Raw genomic sequence first — 22,872 nt, forward strand, 5'->3', positions numbered from 1 at the left:
CCATCTGAATGTTTTCTTGGGAAAAAATGTCTACACAGGTCCTCTGCTCATTTTTTAATCTGGTTGTTTGGGTTTTTTATATTAATTTGTGTATGTTCTTTTATATTTTGGACATTTACCCCTTATTGGATGTATGCTTTACAAATATTTTCTCCCATTCAGTAGGTTGCCTTTTTATTTTGTTGATGGTTTCCTTCACTGTGCAAAAGCTTTTTAGTTCAATATAATCCCAATTGGTTTATTTGTTTTGTTTTTTAGCTTTTGTTGCCCTTGGACTAGGAAACTGGTCCCAAAAAAGTATTGTTAAGCTTGATGTCCAAAAGCTTATTGCCTATGTTTTCTCTTAGGAGTTTTATGGTTTCAGGACTTATATTCAAACCTTTAGTCTATTTGAATTTATTTTCTATACAGTGTAAGATAGCGATCCAGTTTTCCCAGCACCATTTATGGAAGAGACTGTCTTTTCGCCATTGAATATTTTTGCCTCCTTTGTTATAAGTCAATTGACTATATATGCATGGGTTTATCTCTGGGCTATATATTCAGTTCCATTGATCTATATGTCTGTTTTCATGCCACTACCATACTGCTTTAAATGCCTTAGGTTTGTAGTATAGTATCAGGTAGTGTGATACCTCTGGCTTTGTGCTCCTTCTCAAGATTGCTTTGGCTATTCAGGATCTTTTGTGGTTCCATACAAATATAAGGATTATTTGTTCTAGTTCTGTGCAAAATGCCCTTGGTATTTCAGTGGGGATTGCAATGAATCTGTAAATTGTTTTGCGTAGTACGGGCATTTTAACAATATTTATTCTTCCAATCCATGAACATGGTATATATATTTATCTGTGTCATCTTTAATTTCTTTCTTCAATGTCTTACAGTGTTCAGAATACAGGTCTTTCACCTTGTTGGTTAAATTTATTCCTAGATACCTTTTTTTTGATGCAATAATAAATGGGATGGTCTTAATTTCTCAGTTAGTTATTCCTGTACAAAATGCAACAGGTTTCTGTATATTATCCTGCAACATTACTGAAGTCATTTAATAGTTCTAATAGTTTTTTTGGTAAATAAAGTCTTTGGGGTTTTCTATATACAGTATCATAACATCTGCAGGTTGTGACAGTTTTCTTCTTCCTTACCAATCCAGATGCCTTTTATTTCTTTTTCTTGTCTGATTACTGTGGCTAGGACTTCCAGTATTATGTTGAATAAAAGTGGTGAGAGTGGCCATCCTTATCTTGTTCCTGATTTTAGAGAGAAAGTTTTCAGTTTTTCACATTAAGTATGATGTTAGCTGTGAGTTTGTCATATGTGGCCTTTTTTATATTGAGGCATTTCTTTCTATACCCACTTTGTTAACAGTTTTTTTTAAATCATAAAATGATGTTGAATTTTGTCAATCTCTGCATCTATTGAGATGATCATTTGATTTTATCTTTTGTTTTGTTAATGTGGTGTATCACATTCATTTATTTGTAGATGTTGAATTATCCTTGTATCCTTAGGATAAATCCCACTTGGTCATGACTTATGATCCTTTTAACGTATTGTTGAATTCAGTTTACTAATAATTGTTGAGAATTTTTGCATCTGTGTTCATCAGGAATATTGATGTTATCTTTGGTTTTGGTATCAATATAATGCTGGCCTCGTAAAATGAGTTTGGAAGTGTTCCAGGTTTTTATGGAATAACTTGAGAAGGATAGGTATTAACTCTTCTTTAAATGTTTGGTGGAATTCACCTGTGAAGTTGTCTGCTCCTGGACTTTTATTTTTTTGGAGACTTTTAAAATTACTGCTTCAATTTCATTGCTTGTAATTGGTCTACCCAGATTTTCTATTTCTTCATGATTCAGTCTTACAAGGTTGTGTGTTTCTATGAATTTATCAATTTCTTCTAGGTTTTCCAATTCGTTGGTATATATTGTTCTAGTAGTCTCTAAAAAAACTATTTCCTTTTCTTATCTTGTTGCACTAGCTAAGACTCCCAGTAAGATGTACTTTTTATATTTTGTATTCTCTTCTGAATTCTGTCACTCCTCTTCAAATCTTTTCTCCACTTTATTTCTGAGGTTTTTGTTTGTTTGATGCTGTTCTAACTTCCATCATTAAAAAAAATTATCTTGGTTTGAAATATTGGGTTATAGTTTTCATATGCTTTTTTTCTCTATTTCATATTTTATTATAGCAACTTAAAAAGGATTCAACTGTAATCCTTTTTGTGTTACATTTTTAAGCTAAATAAGTTATTCTTTACCTTTAAGAGGGAGGGATGGGTATAATAGCTTCCTAGCCTCATGGTTCTAAAGCTTCCTTTCCTCATGTTTTCATACAATGACACCTATGTATCCTTGTCATTTCTGAGCTCTGTCTCTTCTCTCCCACTCTTATTTGGACCTGCATTTTTCTTTGCCTCTTTTGTCCCTGTCCTGTTCAACTTGGATTCTACTCCCAGAAGTTTCTCCTTAATGTTGGGCTTTGTCCAAGAAGGGAGCTCAGGTTTATTAAGTTTTATGAATTCATAAGCTCCATATCTCTCCAGCACTTTCAGACCTTCCTGCTCCTCCCTTTGTACTCACCCTGAAATTATAGTCAGCCAGTTTTGCTCCTGATATCATATTGGTCTCCCTTGCTTTTCAGTGAATACCTGTTGTCAGTTTGGGGGCCCTCCCACTCTCATGGCCTTTGGATGCTCTGTCGTCTTCCTGCTGTTTCCTTCTACACAGAAACTGACACTAAGTTGACCGTTTGTTCCCACCTGCTTATATTATGAGCTTTATGAGGACTCTTTTTCACTTAGTTATGTTTTACCCATGGTCTGTATTTGTTGTTATTACTGTTTTGCTATCCAAGGTGTTCTACCTGTTTTTATGAGGAGATTCAGACTACAATGCCTCCACAGTTATCTTCATAGAGCTTCAATATTCATGTATTAATTGGGGGGGGGGGAGTTATATTTTTTCAAGTTTTAAATTTTTCCTATATTTTTGAAATCAATCAAAATGCAAGTTGAAATGATTATAGTATGTTGATTCTGCCTTTTAGATAACTTTCAAGTAATTTAAAAGTTAATTTGTTTTGCTTTCTTAGCCTAAAATTATTGTACTCACAAGCATTATTAGTCTATTCCCACACCTCCCCACTCCCAACTGGCTGAAGGACACTCTTAGACTTAATGAAATGACAGAACTAGGCTTAAAATCATGGAATTTGTAATGACTGCCCAATGTTCTCAGGCCAAACATTTAGAGGAGCTCGTAACTGTATTTATTACCATTTGTTGTTGGTGTTGTTACAAAATTCTGGTTCTCTCTGAGCCCCTTTCTCACCCTACAAACTACAGTCCAACTTAACAAACTGGCTGCCAATTATCTGATTGTGGTCTATGTTTTGTTTAGCCTGCTCACTATTTAAAAAACGAACAAACTAAATCGTTGCCAACACTTAAAAACCAGACTTCACATAAAAATCCAGGTTCCTGGCTGCTCTTTAAAAATTGAGATCTGGTGTAATGAAGCCCATATTCTTACTTGGAATTTGTGCCCTGACTAAACAGAGAATGGTCTCTCAGGTTTGTGACACTTTTCTCCCAGACAGTTTCTCTCATTTGTTACCTTCTAGTCCTCATAGACATTATAGGTTTGTAATCCATGAACTAGTATCTTTGATTTCAAACTCTTATTTTGGCTTAAACAACTAAATATGTGCTGATGATTTCTAAACCTGTTTCTACTTAGATATCCTGCATACTCTCCAGAACCCACATATTCAAAATCAAACTATTTTCAAAACCTAATTTTCTCCCACTATTCTCTAAATGACCCAGTTAACATAATTGCATTCCTACAGTTGTCCAAATTAAAAAACCCTTAGGGTTATTCTTTCCTCCTTTTTTTTCATCCTACCTATAGCTTTTCAATCATGTGCCAAATTATGACATGTCTTTGCTTTTATAGCTCCCAATATTTTGAATACCTTTCTCTTCTTGATATCTGGAAAACCACTTACTTTCCAAGATGGAGCGAAATTACTCAATTTCTAAAACTATATCCCCCGTCTCCAAGAGCATTTAGTTGCTCCTTTTCATGTATAGGCATCTCAAGTACATTGTATGTTGTATGGGTATTCATTTACTGCTGGCTTTCCCACTAGTCTATGGATTCCTTACAAGGACAGAGATTATGATTTAGTTATCTTTATATGAACAGTACTAAGACAAAAATATGAATTCAATAAATGTCACATAAACAAATACATGAATTTTATAAATCAACGAATGAATGAAAAGATTATTTCATATCATGAATTTACTTTCCTGTACTTTCTATATTACGCTTCAATTTCTGATTAAATCCTCCCCCCCATTTTTTGCTGGCACTTTTTTGGTGCTTGCTTTGTATTGATAGTAGAATCACTTAAATTTTTGCACCACATGACTGTAAAGTTAAAATGGCTATAGCAAAAGAAAACTTATTGACTCCACCAGGACAGTATGAGGATTTTTAAGGTAACTTTAAAAATTCTGCTTTAAATATATAGGGATGCCAAATATTAACACTGAAAAAATATATTATTACTCGTAAACAGAATCCTGAGAGGCATTGAACAGCTGTTGAAAAATTCGGCACATCACTATGCCAGCCTGAGTTTAATGACCTACATGTGAAGGGCTACATATCCAATTACTAATCCTCACTCAGCTACTCTTTGCCCTGATATAGAGGCAGCTGAAAAAAGATGCCCTACTAACATCAGAAATGGATCCAGACTTTGTTGTTAATGTTCAGTTAAGAGATCTTTTAGATTTAAGATGAGGAAGAAACAGGGAGTGACTCACACTCTTAGAGCTGACACAGTTTTTCAAGTAAAATTTGAGGGTTTAAAGCAAGAATGACTTCAGTTTTGTGACTAGAGAACTCAAATTCTAAATTTAATTTTCTATTCATTAAAGTCTTCAAACATGTTCAAATATGTTTTCAAATATCAAGAATAATTTACTTCACAATTCTTTCCGTACCAATACGGCAGTCTTCTATTCATCCATTCATATCTCATTCTTATCTTCAAATTCTGCAATAATCACCAATTAGAAGTAGGTTAAAACAAAAGCTAAAAACGACAGTCTACTAGATTATGTTTCAGTTCTCCCTCAGTTGACTTGGTCTATATATAGAAAAAGATCATATAAGGTCACGTATTATAAACAATGAAATGTCACATGATGTTTTGCAAAACAGCATAGGAAAAATAGTTCAAGGAATGAATGGAGAGTAAGACTCATGACTATAATGAAGAAAAAAATTGAAACATTCTAGATTTAAATGCATCTAATTGGGCATTTGACTCACTCTTTAAATTTGATTTTCCATTTGAGTTGTGTGAAATCATGTGATACTGACAACCTTCCTCCGTATACATTATAGCTTAGGCGTAGCTATGCTTTCCTTTCATCTCCTGTAGAGAATTAAAGAGCCCTCCATCACTGTTTCGCATTTAAAATTTATAAAAGTAGGTATGCCTTACACCCCTCCTCCATCCCCATAGGAATATATAAATGAATACATGCCTGCAAGTATACACTTGCTTCGAGGTGGAAAAACGGACATCACTGTAACTACCTCCCCCTCCAAAAACCCTAACTCCAGACTCCGCCCAACATGAACTCCCTCCCCTTTCTTTCACTGCAGGTCCGAACGTGGCGCAGTGCGATGACGCAGAGGCGTACGCGCCGTAGCCTCCTACGCCTAGCTGCCGTCCCTGCCTCTGGGAGTTGAAGTTTCCTAAGCAAGATTCGTGAGCTGTATCAAGACCATTACGAGAAGGCTCAGTGTTGGTGCTCTCAGTTCCCTGACAGCTCCTCAGCTCGGTAAGTCTCCTGGCACTGCCGCTGGCGCTTGCCTACTCTCTGGTCTTCTTTGGGCACAAAAGGGGCTCTTGCGAGTGCCATCCTCGACTAGCAACACGGCTTCCGGGGGAGAGGGGAGTGAGGCTGTGGAAGTGGCGCCGCGACCCAGTTCCCGAAGGAAGTGATGTCAGATAGAGAGCGTCTTCGGCGCCAAGCAGCTCCCTGATTCGCAGGCTGCAGTTTAATCCCTCCTCGAGTGCGTCCTCAGACGGGTGGCCTAGAGGGGGGTGTGGGGCGAGGCTCTGCCCACCCGCTGTGGGGGCGCCTATGGTCGACTTTTGTTTGGGGGTCGGGATCCGGTCCCTAGTGTATGAAGAGTGTGAGTTTCCAAATAATGAAGGGAGAGGGAAATCTGGACTCTGAAGGGCTGGAAAACAAAGGTGGCTCTGCCACTTGGTGGCCAGAGACCGTGAGCAGTCGCTTTACGTCTTTAAATCGGCCTTACCTCGTTTCTCCAACGAGGGGCTGACGTAGCTGAGCGCTCTGAAATGTCGAGAGCGCAGGGGAAAGTTGCTGCAGGTGCTGTTAGCCCCACGGTGGTGAGCCGAGGATGGTTTTAAAGAACACTGAGGCGTTACTTGATTTCAGTGAAATATTGTAAGTGTTAAAATTGGGGAATTTTTCTAGAGATATAAAGAGGATAGCAACAGATGACTTTCTCACTTTTTGTTTTGGTTGTTTTTTAATTCCTTCGCCTCCCCCTATCCCAGCCCAATTCTGCCAAGGGGTCTGACAACTGAATCACGTGCTTTCGGTACTGCAGATCTGGCCGGCGCGTTTTAAAAAGGGTTTTCTCTCTTTCTTTGCCTGTCACTGTCAGGTCATTTAATTCCATTTGCAGTTATTCCAACATTCGTTTGGATCTTTTAGGAAGGGAGGCTCTGTCATAAATTATGAAGACTGTTTATTTAGCCCAATCAAAATCCATGAAATTTGGGCTTTATTTTTATTTTGGCTGCTCGCTGATGGATGTATGTGTGTGTGCCCTGCTGGAAGGTTGAAATGCCTTTTTTTTTTTTTTTTTTTTTTTTACTTCTTTGCCTCTCAGACCAGATGTTCTTAGTCACCTTTATCCAGTTCTTGGTTTTATTAACCTATTTCTGTGACTATAAATGAACCAACCTTGTAAAAATTCTATATTAAAGTAAACTACATTTCACACATATTTCTATAATTGCTACAAAATATTGTTCTTAAATATTTGTTGAACATGGTTGAATAAATGAAAATATACTGGGTCACTGCATGTGAGGGAGGAACACAAAACTTCTGATATGGAGCTTATAAACTGTGGCAAAAACTTTAAAAAACAGGTATACCGAGTAAAAAATGCCACATTTTGCTTCGGGTCATCCGAACAAGCTAGTACATGGTGAAATGCTTATCATATGGTATAGGAAGTGAGAGTTGATACATATCTTTATATGCGGAGTGTGATGTAAGCATCAATACATTGGATCGCAAGCTAGCATCATTTTTTTTATTTTGTGTCTCAATGTATCTAGCTTATCAAAGCTTAAAAAAAATTCACTCGCTTTAGTGCATTTTCTTAATTGGGAATAGCTTTAAAAATAATGAAAATGTCGACCAGCTCATGACCTTTCCTTCTATTTGATAGGCTGTTTAAAAACATTAGTATGCAATGATAGGCTAAGTTAAATTTAATTTACACTTCTCAGGTAAGAAAGGCAAAAGCTCCCCCTGGTGTACACGAGCTACAAAACATTGCTCTATATTCCTTTTTTTTTTTAATTTCACATTATAGAGCCAGTCAACACTTGCAGTTTTTTTTAAAAGAATAAAGTGATGAACAGAAACGTTCTGTTTTGGAATATTAGTCATAGTTTTATGAAGAGAGCAATTTGTTTCCTGTGAATTTTAATTGTGCTTTTAAGTTTGCACATTTAGCTTAGTGAGGTTTAGCTTGTTTTCTCTACCATGTACTGTTTTGCATACATGCATTGCTTTTATTTAATGTACTGTGTATATAAAGGAAGTAAAACAAAAGTGATTTTGGGGATCACAGTATATATTTTAAAATTTTCTTCCTTCTAATTTTTTCAGGCTTACTGAGTTTCCCCATCTCCTGTTTCTTAAGTTGAATGCTTATTTATTTTCCAGCTTTTTAAAAACACTCTTTAATGAATGAACTCAAGGTTATTCACTTATTTCCAATTACTTTTTGCTTGTATTTCTCTCATTCTGTTATTTAAGTCTTTCAGTTGTTCTGACATATTTTGTCATTCTGTTTCTTTGAATTCTGAGATTGTCAGGATGTTTTCTCATTCATTCATTACCTCTTGGACCCCAGGTAATCTGGAGTTCATCTCATCTCTTGAAATTTTTATATCTTAATTTCCTGGTTTCCAAATAGGTTCTTTTTCATAGATTCTTCTTTTGCTTTTTTAATGCCTCCCTTTGTGTCCCGATTTCCTGTTTTGTTTTTTATGGTTCTATTGCTATGATCTCTGAAAGATTACAACCAAACTTTTTTTTTTTTTTAAGATTTTGTTTATTTGACAGAGAGAGATAACAGCGAGAGAGGGAACACAAGCAGGGGGAGTGGGAGAGGGAGAAGCAGGCTTCCCGCTGAGCAGGGAGCCCTATGCAGGGCTTGATCCCAGGACCCCTGGATCGACCTGAGCCGAAGGCAGACGCTTAATGACTGAGCCACCAGGCGCCTCCCAACCAAACTTATTTTAAAGTTTTTTTCACATTGTCCTATTATTTTCAATTTGTGAAGAGTGAATTAATCTCCTGATTATTGATTTTGTTGGGTTTTCCCTATCATTTCTTTTTATAACTTTGCTTAGTCCTCTCATGGAATTATCACTTCCTCTCTCCAAACCATCTATCTGCTGCCGATTTTGTGGTCGCTCCTACCCCTGGCCCTGTTTAGTGCTTCATTCCACAGCACAGCTTGCACAGGTGATTCAGAATTCAAAACCTGTAGTGTTCTAAGTTCATATGTCATCTCATGGTTTGGCCCTGGTTGTAGCTGAGAAGCTGTGTCAATTCCTTCAGGTTTCCCCAGGTAACCAGCATGGTATAAACCATCAGTCTAAATTTCACCTGTTTTCAGGCTTTTTTTTTTCATGGAAAAAGGAGCCCCACCCCCAACACTAGTTTAAGAGTTCATCTTAAACTCTCAGCTAGGGGCGCCTGGGGACTCAGTGGGTTAAGCGTCTGACACTTGATTTTGGGGTCAGGTCATGATCTGAGGGGTGTGAGATTAAGTCCTGCATAGGACTCTATACTCAGCAGGGAGCCTGCTTCTCTCCTTCTCCCTCCGTCCCTCTCCCTCAACCCCCCCCCAAGTGCATGTGCTCTCTCTCTTTCCCTAAGATAAGTAAATAAATCTTTAAAAAAATAATAATTAAAAAATGCTATTCTTTCTCCCATCCTCTTCAAAGCTAGGAAAGCTCCCTTTCCTTTACATAGCCTTTACATTTATTTACATTTCCTTTACATAGCCTTTACATAGCAGACCCAGCAGGAACAATATCTATGTTAGTTTTTATTTTTGGTTTTGAGAGAGGTTATACCTTTTTTGTTTCCCCTTGATTTTAACTACTGTTGTCATGTATTTCAAGATTGAGAGACAGGATGCCTCAAAACATGAACTTTTGGCAACCATCTCTAGGAAATCTGTCCCATTTTTGTACTCAGTGGCATAAGAATTGAACTGGAGCTATTTTTTCTCCTCGTTCAGTGACGCAGTGTTCTCAGAGCTCTCCAACAGCAGGGATGAAGCCACACAACTCTTTTACATTCTTTGGAAACCCTCATTTTCTAAATAAGATTTTGGATTTCTGGGAGAGAGTAGAGTTGGATCAGGGTTTGAATCTTACCTCCATCACTTCATTTGTCTATTCATTCAGCAAGTATTTTGAGGACTTTGTCCTAGATTTGTTCTAGGTGCCTTGTTTCTTAGGAATTAATTAGTACTTTTGTAATTTGGGGCAAGTTATTTCATGGTGCCTTCTTTGGAAAGTAGGCATGATGCTGTCTACCTCATAGGGTTGTTTTAAGGATTAATTTAGATAATACATTATTTAGCACAATAAGAATTAATAAATGTTTATTATAACAACTTTTATTACTTTTTAAAATCCTTTGTAATATATTCACTCGTTTGTTTATTCCACAAATAAATAATAAGCATCTACTAAGTGCCAGGCACTGTTAGTAATGTAATGTGGCGATACAACGTTAGTCAAAGCAGACATCATGCATGCCTATAGCCGGTTTCCAGTGTAAAATCAAATTTGAGTTGTCATTTCTAGGAGATATAGCCCCCAAACTAAGGGTACTATTTGGTTAGTGGTATAAGGAAAACTTGTGAACTCTTACTTGGATTTCTAGATGGTTCTTTCCCCTTGAGTAATTTGTGACTTAGCAAAATGCCACTGTTTTTGCTGTAGCCCCCAAAACACATATCTTAAAATTGATCTTTCAGTCAAAGTTTGGTAAGCTTTGTGTTTTCTTAGTTATCCCTATGTGTCCTATTACAACATTACACTTTTAAAGAAAACAAGAACCATATAATAAAACTGCTTAAAAATTATCTTCTGCAAGATTTTGTCCTTTCCATTACCTGAATTTTTGGGATTTTTCTCTTAGATGTTAGCTTCTCTACACAGACTTGTTAGCCATCTCTTTAAGAAGGAAGAATCATAGAAATTTTTTTAATGCCAATAGAACATTTGCAAGTCATGCTTAGTCTTTGCTAGGGATAAAGAAATTTTTAAGTTATGGTGTAGGTAATCTATTAAAGAGAAAAGAAATCTTAGTATTTTTAGCCCTTTCCTAATCTGAAGGTAAGTTCCGTTCTAGACAATAGATACAAAGACATGGGTGGTTAATCCAATCAAATATGTTTGAGATGGTCCTACACATCCCATGACTGATTATAAGATCAGCCTACATATTTGTTTTGTAGCCATGACTAACATGGGTATTTATAATTACATATTTACAATGAAATATCCTGAGAGGCAACCAAATTTGTTTTCTTCACTGTCCAAAATATATAAATCTATAGCATATTGTTTGTCGAAAATGATTTCTGAGTATACACCCAGATAATGAAGTAACATTCCCCTTGTAGCATTAATGACAACTAAAAAAAAGGTGCTTCCCATCACTTTTTAAAAAATATTTTTTCTTTTATAAAGCAATATACTTTCATTATATAAAGTATAGAAAATCCAAAAAAATGGATAAAAATTAAACATATTTATGTGTACATATTCTTTTTAAAACAAAGTTGGACATGATGTATATGTTGGTTTTTTTTATTTTTTTCTACTTAGCATAACCATTTCCTATCACTAACTAATTTTGGGAAACATGATTTTCACTGGATGCTTAGTATTCCCAGCCCGTGTTATAGATGAACTGTAATTTATTTACAGCCACCTTTTGCTGACATTCAAGTAGTTTCTAATTTTTCATTGTTAAAAATTATACTGCAGTACATATACCCTTTTGCCTTAATTCTGCATATTTTTCTCATCCATTTACAGGGAATTATTCTAAGGAAATAAGTTACTGGGTCAAAGGGCATCATGACATTTTAAAGCTCTTGAAACACAGATCTGTGTAACCTGGAAAATTGTGCCATTACTGCTTTTAGTATATGCAAACACCCATTTCATCAAATGGTCTTTGCCAGTAAATGATATTTAATTGTCTAAATTTATATTTTTATTCATTATTGATAGGATTTAATTCTAATCACATCTTTTTTTTTTTTACTTTTTGTATATGTTTGTAACTTAACTGTTCATGTCAAAAGTTGCTTTTCAGTTTTTTCAGAGGCATCAGATAATGTCCTCTGAAATGTTGCCAGCATTTATTGAGTCTTCTAATGTTGAAAGAAAGCAAAGCTTAAGTGAAGATCGAGAGAAGAGCCAGAAGCCAAGATTAGGTGAAGGGTTTGAACCATTATCTAAACGACAAATGAAGAAGCTCATTAAACAGAAACAATGGGAGGAACAACGAGAGCTCCGCAAGTATGCATACATATGCTACCCTATTCAGGAGGGTTGAACTTTGCACAGCCCTTTGACACATCAAAAGGAATTGTGATCATTAAAATTGGAGCTACTTATGTTGTTAGCCAGCATTGTCAGTTGGCTGTTAAAACTGTATTTGTTTCCGTCCTGGTGGATTTACGCTACACTTTTTCTCACCCAGAACCTATTGTGAGTAGCAGCACAGTTTCTGAAATAACTGACTTAGATAAGGGATATAGTTAGCATCCATGTCCTAGATATAGAACAAAAATAACCACCTCAGAAAGATCAAATTTGGGCCTACCATTGATTTTGCTAGAAAAACCATTGTAGGTTTTGGTGAGAGCAGTTAAGCTGAAGCTGTTATTATATAATGCCAACATTTATTGAGGGAAAATAAACTATAGTTGATGTAGATTATAGAAAAAGCATGAGGTTTTTTTAAAAAACACTTTTACTTTGCTTTATTCTATATTAATGTTGTGTGAAAATCATGTAGGAGAAGAATGATAAAAGTAAAAATTTATCCTTAAGTCTAAAATTTCAGTATTTTATAGTCTTACTGTAATACCAATAACAAATGAAATTAGTAGTAGTAAGGGTTTGTGTAGAAAGTATTCTATTGTTTTTTGCAAAATCATTTTCTTTCTATCTGAAGCTTTTAGATGGACTATATAAAATTGCTGACATTTGATCCACAGAAGTGGTAGTTTCATGTGGCTCAGCCTGCTAATTTAAAAAACTTATTTTTTTTGTCTGTTTAGAAGAGTCTTGTAAATATCTAAATATATAAATAACAACAAAAAGTTTCAATACCTAATTTTAGACAAAAGCGGAAGGAAAAACGCAAGAGAAAACAATTAGAACGACAGTGTCAACTGGAATCAAACTCAGATGGAAACGACAGAAAACGTATTCGAAGAGATGTTATTCACAGCACACTCCGCCTTATCATTGACTGCAGTTTTGACAGCTTGATGGTATTAAAGGTATCATGAATCATTGTCAGAAAAATCCTGAGATAAAGTAGGTTGCGGGGCACCTGGGTAGCCACTCAGTTAAGCATCTGTCTTCAACTCAGGTCATGATCCCAGGGTCCTGGGATCGAGTTCCGCATTGGGGTCCCTGCTCAGCAGGGAGTCTGCTTCTCCCTCTACCTCTGGTGGTCCCCCAGCTGTGCTCTCTCTCTCTCTCAAATGAATAAAATCTTTAAAAAATAAAAACCAAAATAAAGTAGGTTGAATAATTCTTGCTTTAATAGGTAATATCACTTTGATATAAATTCATATACTAAAATGCATCTTAAAGTTTTTCAAGATCATGCCCCATAAGTTAAACCAGCTAATAAATTGCTCTTATTTATATGCATAGAAGAGAGAGACAGACACTGTAATTAGATTACAAGACTCAGTAACTCTATATTAATCATGAAGATCCAGGAGTGTTTTTGTTATTTGTTCTAATCAAAAGAAGAAAGTAAGAAATGCGATTGGTTTAATAGAATTATTTCTTATTTAGTAATTTGAGAAAACTGGCTGTCTGAACAATGTTAGCGAAGAAAACATACTTTACTTACTTTGCAAACCGTTAGTAAGTTATGAAAATAGCAGTAGTATGGCTCTAAGAGAGTTTTTCTTCTTTTGTTGTCTCTTAAGAAGAGTAAATGTTTTCATGAATTAACATTTTAAGTGGATACAAAATTGAAATTATTGGTCAGGGTATTGACTTTACTTGTAGTAATTATTATGTATGTACAGAAGTTGAATGGAAAATGTCAGAAAGGACCTGTATTTCCAGAGGAAAAAAATGTACTTGTCTAGTCCCTCTCTTCTGTTTATTCTATTCTACCAAGATTATGGAATGGCCATAGATGATTTTCAAAATGCTGCTTTAAAAATTACACTCTTTATAGGACATTAAGAAGCTTCATAAGCAGATTCAGCGATGTTATGCAGAGAATCGACGAGCACTGCATCCTGTGCAGGTATGTTTGGGGAATTTAAAACAGATTCCAGGTTCCTTTTATAACTTCCTTGGAAAAAGGCATAGGTAATCCCAATTGCCTATACAAGAATCTTACAGATGCTTTTCCTTAGAGAACAAAATGCCTATTTGAAAAACATTTTAATTTGCTACAAAAATATTTTCAACATTTCCCATGTCAGTCTTAGTCACATGCTGCACAGTCATCGTGTTTTGTGCACACTGACCACATTCCTGTGTAGTTAACATCTTCACTAAGGGATATATACATATTTTCATTCTAGTTTCCCAGCTCTTAATTCCTTCCCTCACACGAAGCGAGGGAACTGCCCCCAGCTTGATGGGTGCCATCGTACCTGTTGGTTAGGTTACTTCTACCTAAAGGATTTTGAGTCTGACCATTTCGAAAGGTACTTCCTGAGACTAATTGGCTGCTGTTAAGAGTAGATAGGGTCTTTTCTCTTACTGAATGTGTTTGAATTCTAGGTGACCTAAAAATTAACACTGGCTCACTGGTGTTAAGAACCAGAAACTTTTTTTTTTTTTTTTTAACCTGAGATATCGTTTATTATTCTATTTAGGAGAACAGTTACAGTTTGACAAAATCATTTTGAGTAATCCAGTTTAGAATTTTTCTACATGACTTAGACTTTATTTGTTTATTACTAATACTATTAAAATGGAATATAATGAGTGAATAGCCTGAATTACGCAATTGCCTTTTCAGAATTAAGCTATCTTAAATTACAATTATGAATACTGCTTAAAATTAGGAACACATTTTTTAAAAATGAAGATACAATTTCAGGTACCTTGGGCTAATTTTAAGAAACATTTCAAATCATGAATTTTTATGAGTATCACAATGTAATTTGAAAGTAATAAAAAATCAAGAACATGTTTAATCATAAATGTTTAATGAAAAACACACAAAATGATGAAATCTGATACATGCTACTCTCATGCTTGTAAATCTATGGCAATGCCTTCTCTACTCCTTCTCAGGCTTTTCAAGAGGTTTGCTAGAATATTGCTGATAGATGTATTCTATATTACAATAAAATGAAATTTTAATACTAAATGAATAAGAACCAGAAACTCTTAATAAGATTTCTGGTTAGATATTTATTTTCTTTTTATCAAGTGATAGTATTTTTATATTTTTACATTTTATATTCTTCTCACCCTTGATGAGACTTGCAATAGGTGTCAGGGTTTAGAATCAAAGGAAAATTATGAAGACTTTGAACTGGTAAAAAAAAAAAAAAAAAACAGTGGTGGCAAAAGAAATTGAATGAAAACTTGACGTGGGAATAGGGAAGTAGAAAAGCTATCACTGAGAGAGAATCAGCTTGTAGCTGCTTGTAAAATGGGGAAAATGTGGACGGACTATTCAAGGTAGTGGGTTATGAGCTACGCCAAACATGTCACTTCAACCGCACATTTATTCTTGTATGTTTAAAGCATGTCTCAAATTTATTTTTTTCTAAAATGACTGTATTTTATGTTTCATTGATGATCAGATGTGAATAGAAGAGAAATAAAATATTGGACTCTAATGGTCATTTGCTCTCTTTCTGTGTCTGCCATCTCTGTCAGTTTTACTTGACAAGCCATGGAGGCCAGTTGAAAAAGAACATGGATGAAAATGACAAAGGATGGGTCAACTGGAAGGTAATTAAAATAAATGAACTCTCATGTAATTCCAAGTATTTTTATGCTTAAATTTTTTACCTAAATTCTATATAATGCCAATAAATATAGGAGTCAGCACTCTCTCAACCCTGTATATCACTGTACCTAAGTCTAATATTACTAGTGGGAGAAGCTAAAGAAACTGAGATGCCTGTTCACATCTGCTCTCATTAAATCTCCCTTATTTTACCACCAACTTTATTTTTTTATTTCAATTTTTTATTTAAATTCTTGTTAGGCAGCATATATGGTAAAATTGGTTTCAGGTGTGGAATTTAGTGATTCATCACTTGCATATAATAATACCCAGGGCTCATCACAACAAGTGCCCTTCTTAATTCCCATCACCTGTCTAGCCAATCCCCCACCCATCTCCCCTCCAGCAACCCTCAATTTGTTCTTTACCACCAACTTTAAAAAAATTTTTTAAAACAGGAAAAATTTTAAAGGTCTATGTGTACAATCTCTACCTAGCAAACTGATGATACATTATTTATAAGGGTGAAGTCATGTTAAAATTTGAAAATGTACTTGCATTCTGGTTCTTCTAAATCTGTGCCGTCCCATATGGTGTTCACTATCCACATGTGGGTATTGAACTCTTGAAATGTGACTGGTCTGAATGGAGATGTGCTGTAAATGTGAAATATACATTGAATTTCAAAGACAGAAAAAAAGAGAGAGAATGTAAAATACCTGCTTGAAATTGAAAATTATGTGTTGAAATGATAACATATTGGGTATATTGCGTTGGGTACAAAGTATTAAAATTAATTTCACCAATTTTCACTTTTTTAAACGTATCTACTGAAAGATTTCAAGTTACATATGTGGCTCACATTTTTTCTTTCTATTAGACTAAACTGTTCTCATTTATAAAGATGACTAATAGATTGGCTTTAGTACTAACCCCTGAGGAACTTGCCCTATTCAGAGAAGTACTGGCTTAGTCCTAATTTTTTTTCCTTCTCAAAGCCAGTTTTTACGTGACAAAATTTCCCTCTCACATTCACTAATCCCATAATGACTGAATTTTTTTAATTTTTATTTTTTTAGAGAGGTGAGAGGAGGAAAGGGAGAGAGAGGATCCTAGGCAGGCTCCACACCCAGCATGGAGCCCGATGTGGGGTTTGAGCTCATGACCTTGAGATCATGACCTGAGTCACATCAGGAGTCAGACGCCTAACCGACTGAGCCACCCAGGTGCCCCTGCATTTATTTTAATAATAGCCTATGGTGTGAAACATTTTCAAAAGTTTTCCTAAGTTTTAAAGTAGAATATATTTACCAAGTTTTATATTCATGCCTATCTTCCTAAGAAATAATGTAATTAGTTAGTATAGGCATACTTTTCGTTATTTTGTGGCTTGTTAAATTTATTATTTATACCACTAGTTTTCCAGAGACTCACGAGTTTGCTGGTCCCCACTCAGGTCCCTTTAGGGCTCTTATTAAGCATAGGCATCAAATTAATAATACCATTTTCCAGAAAAGTGGCTATTTATTACCTAGTAGGTTATACATTTTAGGCGAGAAGTCTCCTTCATTTTTTATTTCTTTAAAAAGTATTAGGTAAGTGCCATCTGAGTCTGGTGATGCATCGTCCTTTATTCTACCAAAGTAGTTTGCAAAATGTTGACTGTCAACTGTTGTTCAGTCTTGTACCTCTGACCTGATAATTTTGGTGAGGAAGATTTCAAATGTGTATCTTTGTAGAAACAGATGCATGGAATTTATTAAATCTATAAGCCATTTCCTTTTGTGATGATTCATGCAGATGGAGAGGAAGTAATTGGAAAAGGCATTCTTTGGTTGGAGAAGAATGTGAGCAGATATGTGGCCAAAAAAAATGCGTTTGTTTTATTGGAACAGAGTTAAAGTTAGAAAGCTAGGTTAGTGCCATATTCAAAAAAGAGTTACTAAGTAAAGGGACTTAAGTTTTATCCTACATGTAAAGACAAAACATTGAAAGTAGGGTTTTTAGAAAGTGAGTCTGCCATTGGTGTGTGGAAGTAAATTGGAGGGATCAGGGGCTAGAGACAGGGAAATAAGAGTAGGATGCTACTTGAATAATTGGGGTGTGAGGTGATCAGTATTGAAGTAATAGGTTCTCAATAATACATTGTAAAATATTCTTTCATACTTCCTTTCGTATGCTGTAGGGTGGCTTTATCTAAGGAAAAGAAAATAATCATTTTTAGCCAATTTCCACAAAATCCTATTAATTAATAACATCTTTCTCCTTCTGTCCTAAAGGATATCCACATCAAACCAGAGCATTATAGTGAATTCATAAAGAAAGAAGACCTGATTTACCTAACATCAGACTCACCTAATGTACTGAAGGAATTAGATGAATCAAAGGCCTATGTGATTGGAGGGCTGGTAGATCACAACCATCACAAGGTACTATTCAGTGTTTATTTTTGCTTTTGCTCATACTTAAAATGGATATACCAGTTTTCTTGATAGTAGCAATAATACTAACGAGAGCTGATCATTATTGAGTGCCTGCTATATTCCAGTCACCTTTCTAGCTAAGAAAGCATTTCACATATGTTACTAGTTTGCTTAATCCTCCCCAACACAGTGAGGTCAGTGCTGTTATTATCTACATTTTGCAGATGAGGAACTGGAGGCACAGAGCAACTAGGTCTAAGATCAATAGTAGTAGGTGATAAAGCAGATATTTGAAGCCAGCAGATTGTTCCAGAGTCCACATGCCTACAGGATATGTTGTATTGATAGTAGATGCTGCTGGTGGTAAAATCGATACCAATGTATACCAAAATTAATACCAAATGGTAAATTTATGTGAGTTTTTAAATATGTAATTTTCGTGGGGTGTGTTTTCTCTTAAATTTTGTACTTTTGTCTCTTCTCATCACCTCCTTACCCTCACTTGAATGGAAAATTACAGAAATGTACATTCTAAAAGAAAACATTTTGTACTTTGCCAGCTACTTTGCAGTATGCTAAATTCAACTCAACTCAAGGAAAAACGTGTTTACCAATTGTCTGAGGAAATGCTATCAGCAGAATAATAGGAAGTAATCCATTATTCTGGTATAAGGTCGCTCTGAGGTAGAACTGTCTGTAATGTTGGGGTTGTTTATATCCTCGTATCCGTTATGGTAGCTATGTGGCTGTTGAGCGCATGTAATTTCATAGTACGGTTGAGAAACTAATCAATTTAAATTCAAGTAGTCACAATTGTGGCCCTAACTGGACAGTGCAGCTCTGTAGCATTACAGGGAGTTTTTATCAGAATCATCTTTAGCTTTTCAAAGTTTTTTCTTAGTGGAAAAATTCTATTTTGTTATTTGTTTAGAGTCAAATTTTTTTCTCTAATGTTGTATGTTTTTCTGAACTACATTAATTTTGTTTTCAAAAAAACTGGTCTCAGTCTATTATTTGTCCCTAAAATTTGCAAACCACTGGTCAAGAAATTTAGCTTTTCTTTCTCCTGTACTTTGTCTTTTGGCGACTTCAGTTCTGTTTAGAACAGGCTTTAAGGATTTTAACTTTGAGGAGAAAATTATATTCAACAATCTTTTAATTGATAGGGAAAATAAAATTTATAGGCAATTTAAAATTTTTTTCAAATTAGGTTTCATTTACTTTGTCTTTGCCATTTGTGCCTCTTAATGTTATGTAATTTAAACGTAGTTTTATCTTTATATCTTCTTTCATTCACGGGAAGAGTGATGGTTCTTCTCTAGGAGTTCGGTTTGAGTATTTTAAACTGAGAGAAAGTGTGGAATGGTGAAGAGCTACCTGAGTCAAAAGGCATGAGCTGGGTTTTTCTTGTGGTTCTTTCACTGAAGAGCTTTGTGATGGGGTAGGAAACGTAATATCATTGGTCTCCTCATTTGTAAAGCTGTTAAAGCAAATGCCCTAAACATTCTGATGATACTTATTGTTGAAAGTATGCTTCCAAATTAGCAATTACACACACACACACACACACACACACACACACACACACACTTCGTCAAATAATGTTCTCTGAACTAAAGTTGTTTCTAAAAAGTACTTATTCTGTTGTAGACTTTAAGTTAAAATAATCTAATGTTCTAGTCCAAGTTATAGTATCTTTGTTTTAGGGACTCACATATAAACAAGCATCAGATCATGGAATTGGTCATGCACAGCTCCCCCTTGGAAATTTTGTGAAGATGAATAGTAGAAAAGTTTTGGCAATTAATCATGGTAAGCTATAAGGGGATTATGAAAACATACTTGAGTGAACAATGTGAAGAATAATATTACCTTTGGACAAGTAGAAAATATACATCTTGCTGGAGACAAAGTTATAAAATGTAATCATTTATAATCTGTTTGAATATAGAAATAATACGTGCATATTTTAGAAAAAATTGGAAATATAGAAAAGTATAAAGAAAAATAAGCTATAATTTACTACCCAGAGATACTTGGAATTAACTTATTGGTGTGTTTCCTTTCAGTTTTTTCCTATGCATATATAATACTATTTGTTACATAATTGGATTTTTACTCTGTTGCATAAAATGTTATAAATTTGGGTGTTTTCCCACCATTTATAATTATATTTTTCTGTCATTGAATCAATATTAATGGCTACATAATATTCCATCATCTGAATATACAATAATGTAACTGTTCTGCTGTTGATCTTTTTTTCCTTTTTTACTACTGTAAATAACATTGTAGTAGATATTCTTGGACCTGAGTTTTTGCCTGCAGTTTTGCTTTCTAAGATTTTTTTAGTAGAGATTTTTGTTAGTATACAACTATTCATTGGCTCTTTTTATGTGCTAAACACTTTCTCTACAGCACACTCTAGGGAATTACAGAAATGAACTTATTGATTCAAGGAATGAACTTCTTCTAAGACCTTTGATAGGTAGTGGAAATTACTTTTCCATAAAGTAATGCAGATTAAGCCCTTCAGCAATATATTAAAGTGAGAGTACCTTGCAGACAGTATTTATATTCTTTACCTCTAATGTAAAGAAAAAAAAAAAAAGCAGGCAAGATGCTCCCCAGAGTGAGTGACTTAAAGACAGAAGAAATTTAGATTAATGTTAACCTTTTGTTTTGTTTGTTTCTTGTTTATGTTAGCATATAAAGAAGTGAAAGGGATAAAGAATAGGAAGGAAATGAAAAAGGTCCCCTGCCTATTGATTATAATTGACAAAAGATAATGCTAAATCTTTGAGTGCTCATGAACTGAATTGAACAAAAACTAGAGAAGAGGTAACAGGCCTGGAGGGCGTTGGGGCAGATTGGCTCTGACAGTGCATAGGAGAAAGAAGTGATGGGAACGAAGTAGTTACTAGGACATACTAGCACTCTTAATATGAAAGCAATGTATTTTAAAACACAGAGTGCAACATTGTGATGAACCTGGCTAAGAAATGTATGGAGTTTGTCTTTGTTGCAGTGTTTGAGATTATTCTGGAATATCTGGAAACCAGAGACTGGCAAGAAGCATTTTTTACTATCTTACCCCAACGGAAAGGAGCTGTTCCCACAGACAAAGCCTGTGAAAGTTCTTCACATGACAAGAAATCTGCCAGGGTTGAGGACGGATTGGACAGTGATTCCAGTGAGGAAGAAAATAGCAGAAATGAACCAGAATCACCACATTTAGAAGAAAAACAGGATAAAGAAAATAGCAATGAATCCACAGTGAACTCTATACCACACTAGTGTCATCTGTTGTTTTTGGTTTTTGTTTGTTTGTTTGTTTTTTGTTTAAGGAAAACTTAGGAGAAAATGAGGTGCTTCATAGAATATTCTAATTGGGAGAAAATTTTATTTCCTCTTCTGTTGTGAATTTTTAAAACTTTTTTTTAGAGCTAAGTGATAAAAAGCCCTTATAAGAAAGTATTCTTTGTTTTTACATAAAATTTAAATGTTTAATTTTTAAAATAGTTTTCTAAGTCTCAACAGTTTCTTGAGAATTTTACTTTATTGGTAAACCTTCATTCTCTTTTATTTACTGGATTATATTTTTTAGAATGTGCCTTCTGACCTTTCAGTTTTATTTTTTTATGTTTATATCAAGTGTCTTTCTGATTTATTGTCTACTTAGTTGTGGAGATAGATATTCATAAATCTCCTGTAAGTCTACCAAAATGTTCTGTATGGGAGGTTACAACCTATTTGCAGCTTTTTTATTCAACTCAGTTACTTCAGAAGAGTGCATTTATTTTAGGAAGAAGTGTTAGATTGATAAACTCAACAATTTATTTCTTTTGGACTGTGGAGCCTGTCTCTGTTCTTCCTCTGTGATGCCTTTTCGTGGTTCTAAAGCAATCACTAAAGAGTAAAGAATCTCTTTAATGTATTTTCTTAATTTCAATAATGGTAAATTATTTCAATTACAAAATGTAATTTTTCACGCTAGATTATTTTAAAAGGCCGTTGAGTATCAATTTTGTCTTAAATTTAAAAGGAAACAGCTCTTAGCTATCCTTTCTTTCTATGTGTACTTCTATTAAAAAAATATTTCTTGGTTCTTAAAGTGAATAAAGTTAACTTTATATGTGCATCTGTCTACTAGCATATAATATGCAAGCTAATATAACTATGTTTCTGTAAATAATCTAAGCATGTATGAAAAAGTATATATAATTGTATATATATATCTGTCTACAATCATGTATGATTCTCAGTGGTTAATGATAACAGGACTGAGTTGCCAAATATCTGTATTATTTGCATCAGTGATTGTGTTGAACAGCACTAAGAATTTGAATTTCAGAAAGTGCAAAAATCCGTATCTAAACATTTGTATGAGGACATTGGCAAGGGAAGATGGGACTAAAAAGAGATGTTTTTATTTTCTCCTGCTAAATGTAGAGCAGTTATGTTTACAGTAGTGATTGTTCTTTGTCACAGCTAAAGTAAGATTTCAGAAGCCTTCACTGAGTTTGGATAAATTAAGTTTCTGTTCTTTTTACTCATTGGCATCTCAAATTATGTACACAATTGGTAGAAAGTTCATTAGGTTTAGTGCTGATATTCACTGGCTCTTACTTTTTGTTGCTTTGTTCTTAGTAATCTATTATAGCTGTCCATTTAAAATAAGGTCTGTGAGCAAGGTATATAAATAAAGAAAAGCCCCTACAAGTCTAGAAGAGCAAAGTGTATGTCTTAAGTTGTATTTTTCAAAGGTTCAGGTATTCCTGAGTAGATATGGCTTAGTAGCACCAAATCCAGTTGACGCTTGAAAAGTATGGGGGTTACGGGCACCGAGCCCCCACACAGTTG

The 22,872-nt window shown here is 34.8% G+C and overlaps 1 protein-coding gene across 5 annotated transcripts; it reads left to right on the top strand.

Moving 5' to 3' along the window:
* Positions 1 to 5,605: 5,605 nt before the first annotated feature.
* On the top strand, positions 5,606 to 22,148 carry TRMT10A (tRNA methyltransferase 10A). 5 transcript variants are annotated; one of them, XM_008707195.2, is made up of 8 exons: positions 5,606 to 5,872; positions 11,712 to 11,928; positions 12,758 to 12,920; positions 13,844 to 13,915; positions 15,514 to 15,588; positions 17,866 to 18,015; positions 19,716 to 19,821; positions 21,038 to 22,148. In XM_008707195.2, the coding sequence occupies exons 2-8, from the start codon at positions 11,744 to 11,746 to the stop codon at positions 21,304 to 21,306; spliced, it is 1,020 nt and encodes a 339-aa protein (XP_008705417.1). In that variant the 5' UTR covers positions 5,606 to 5,872; positions 11,712 to 11,743; the 3' UTR covers positions 21,307 to 22,148. The 5 variants fall into 5 exon arrangements, with proteins under 5 accessions (XP_008705417.1, XP_008705419.1, XP_008705420.1 ...); XM_008707197.2 differs by having other exon boundaries at positions 11,723 to 11,928; XM_008707194.1 differs by lacking the exon at positions 5,606 to 5,872 and adding an exon at positions 5,960 to 6,508.
* Positions 22,149 to 22,872: the final 724 nt, after the last annotated feature.

Source organism: Ursus maritimus, unplaced genomic scaffold (assembly GCF_017311325.1).
Source record: "Ursus maritimus isolate PB19 unplaced genomic scaffold, ASM1731132v1 scaffold_8, whole genome shotgun sequence".
NCBI classification, from domain to species: domain Eukaryota; kingdom Metazoa; phylum Chordata; class Mammalia; order Carnivora; family Ursidae; genus Ursus; species Ursus maritimus.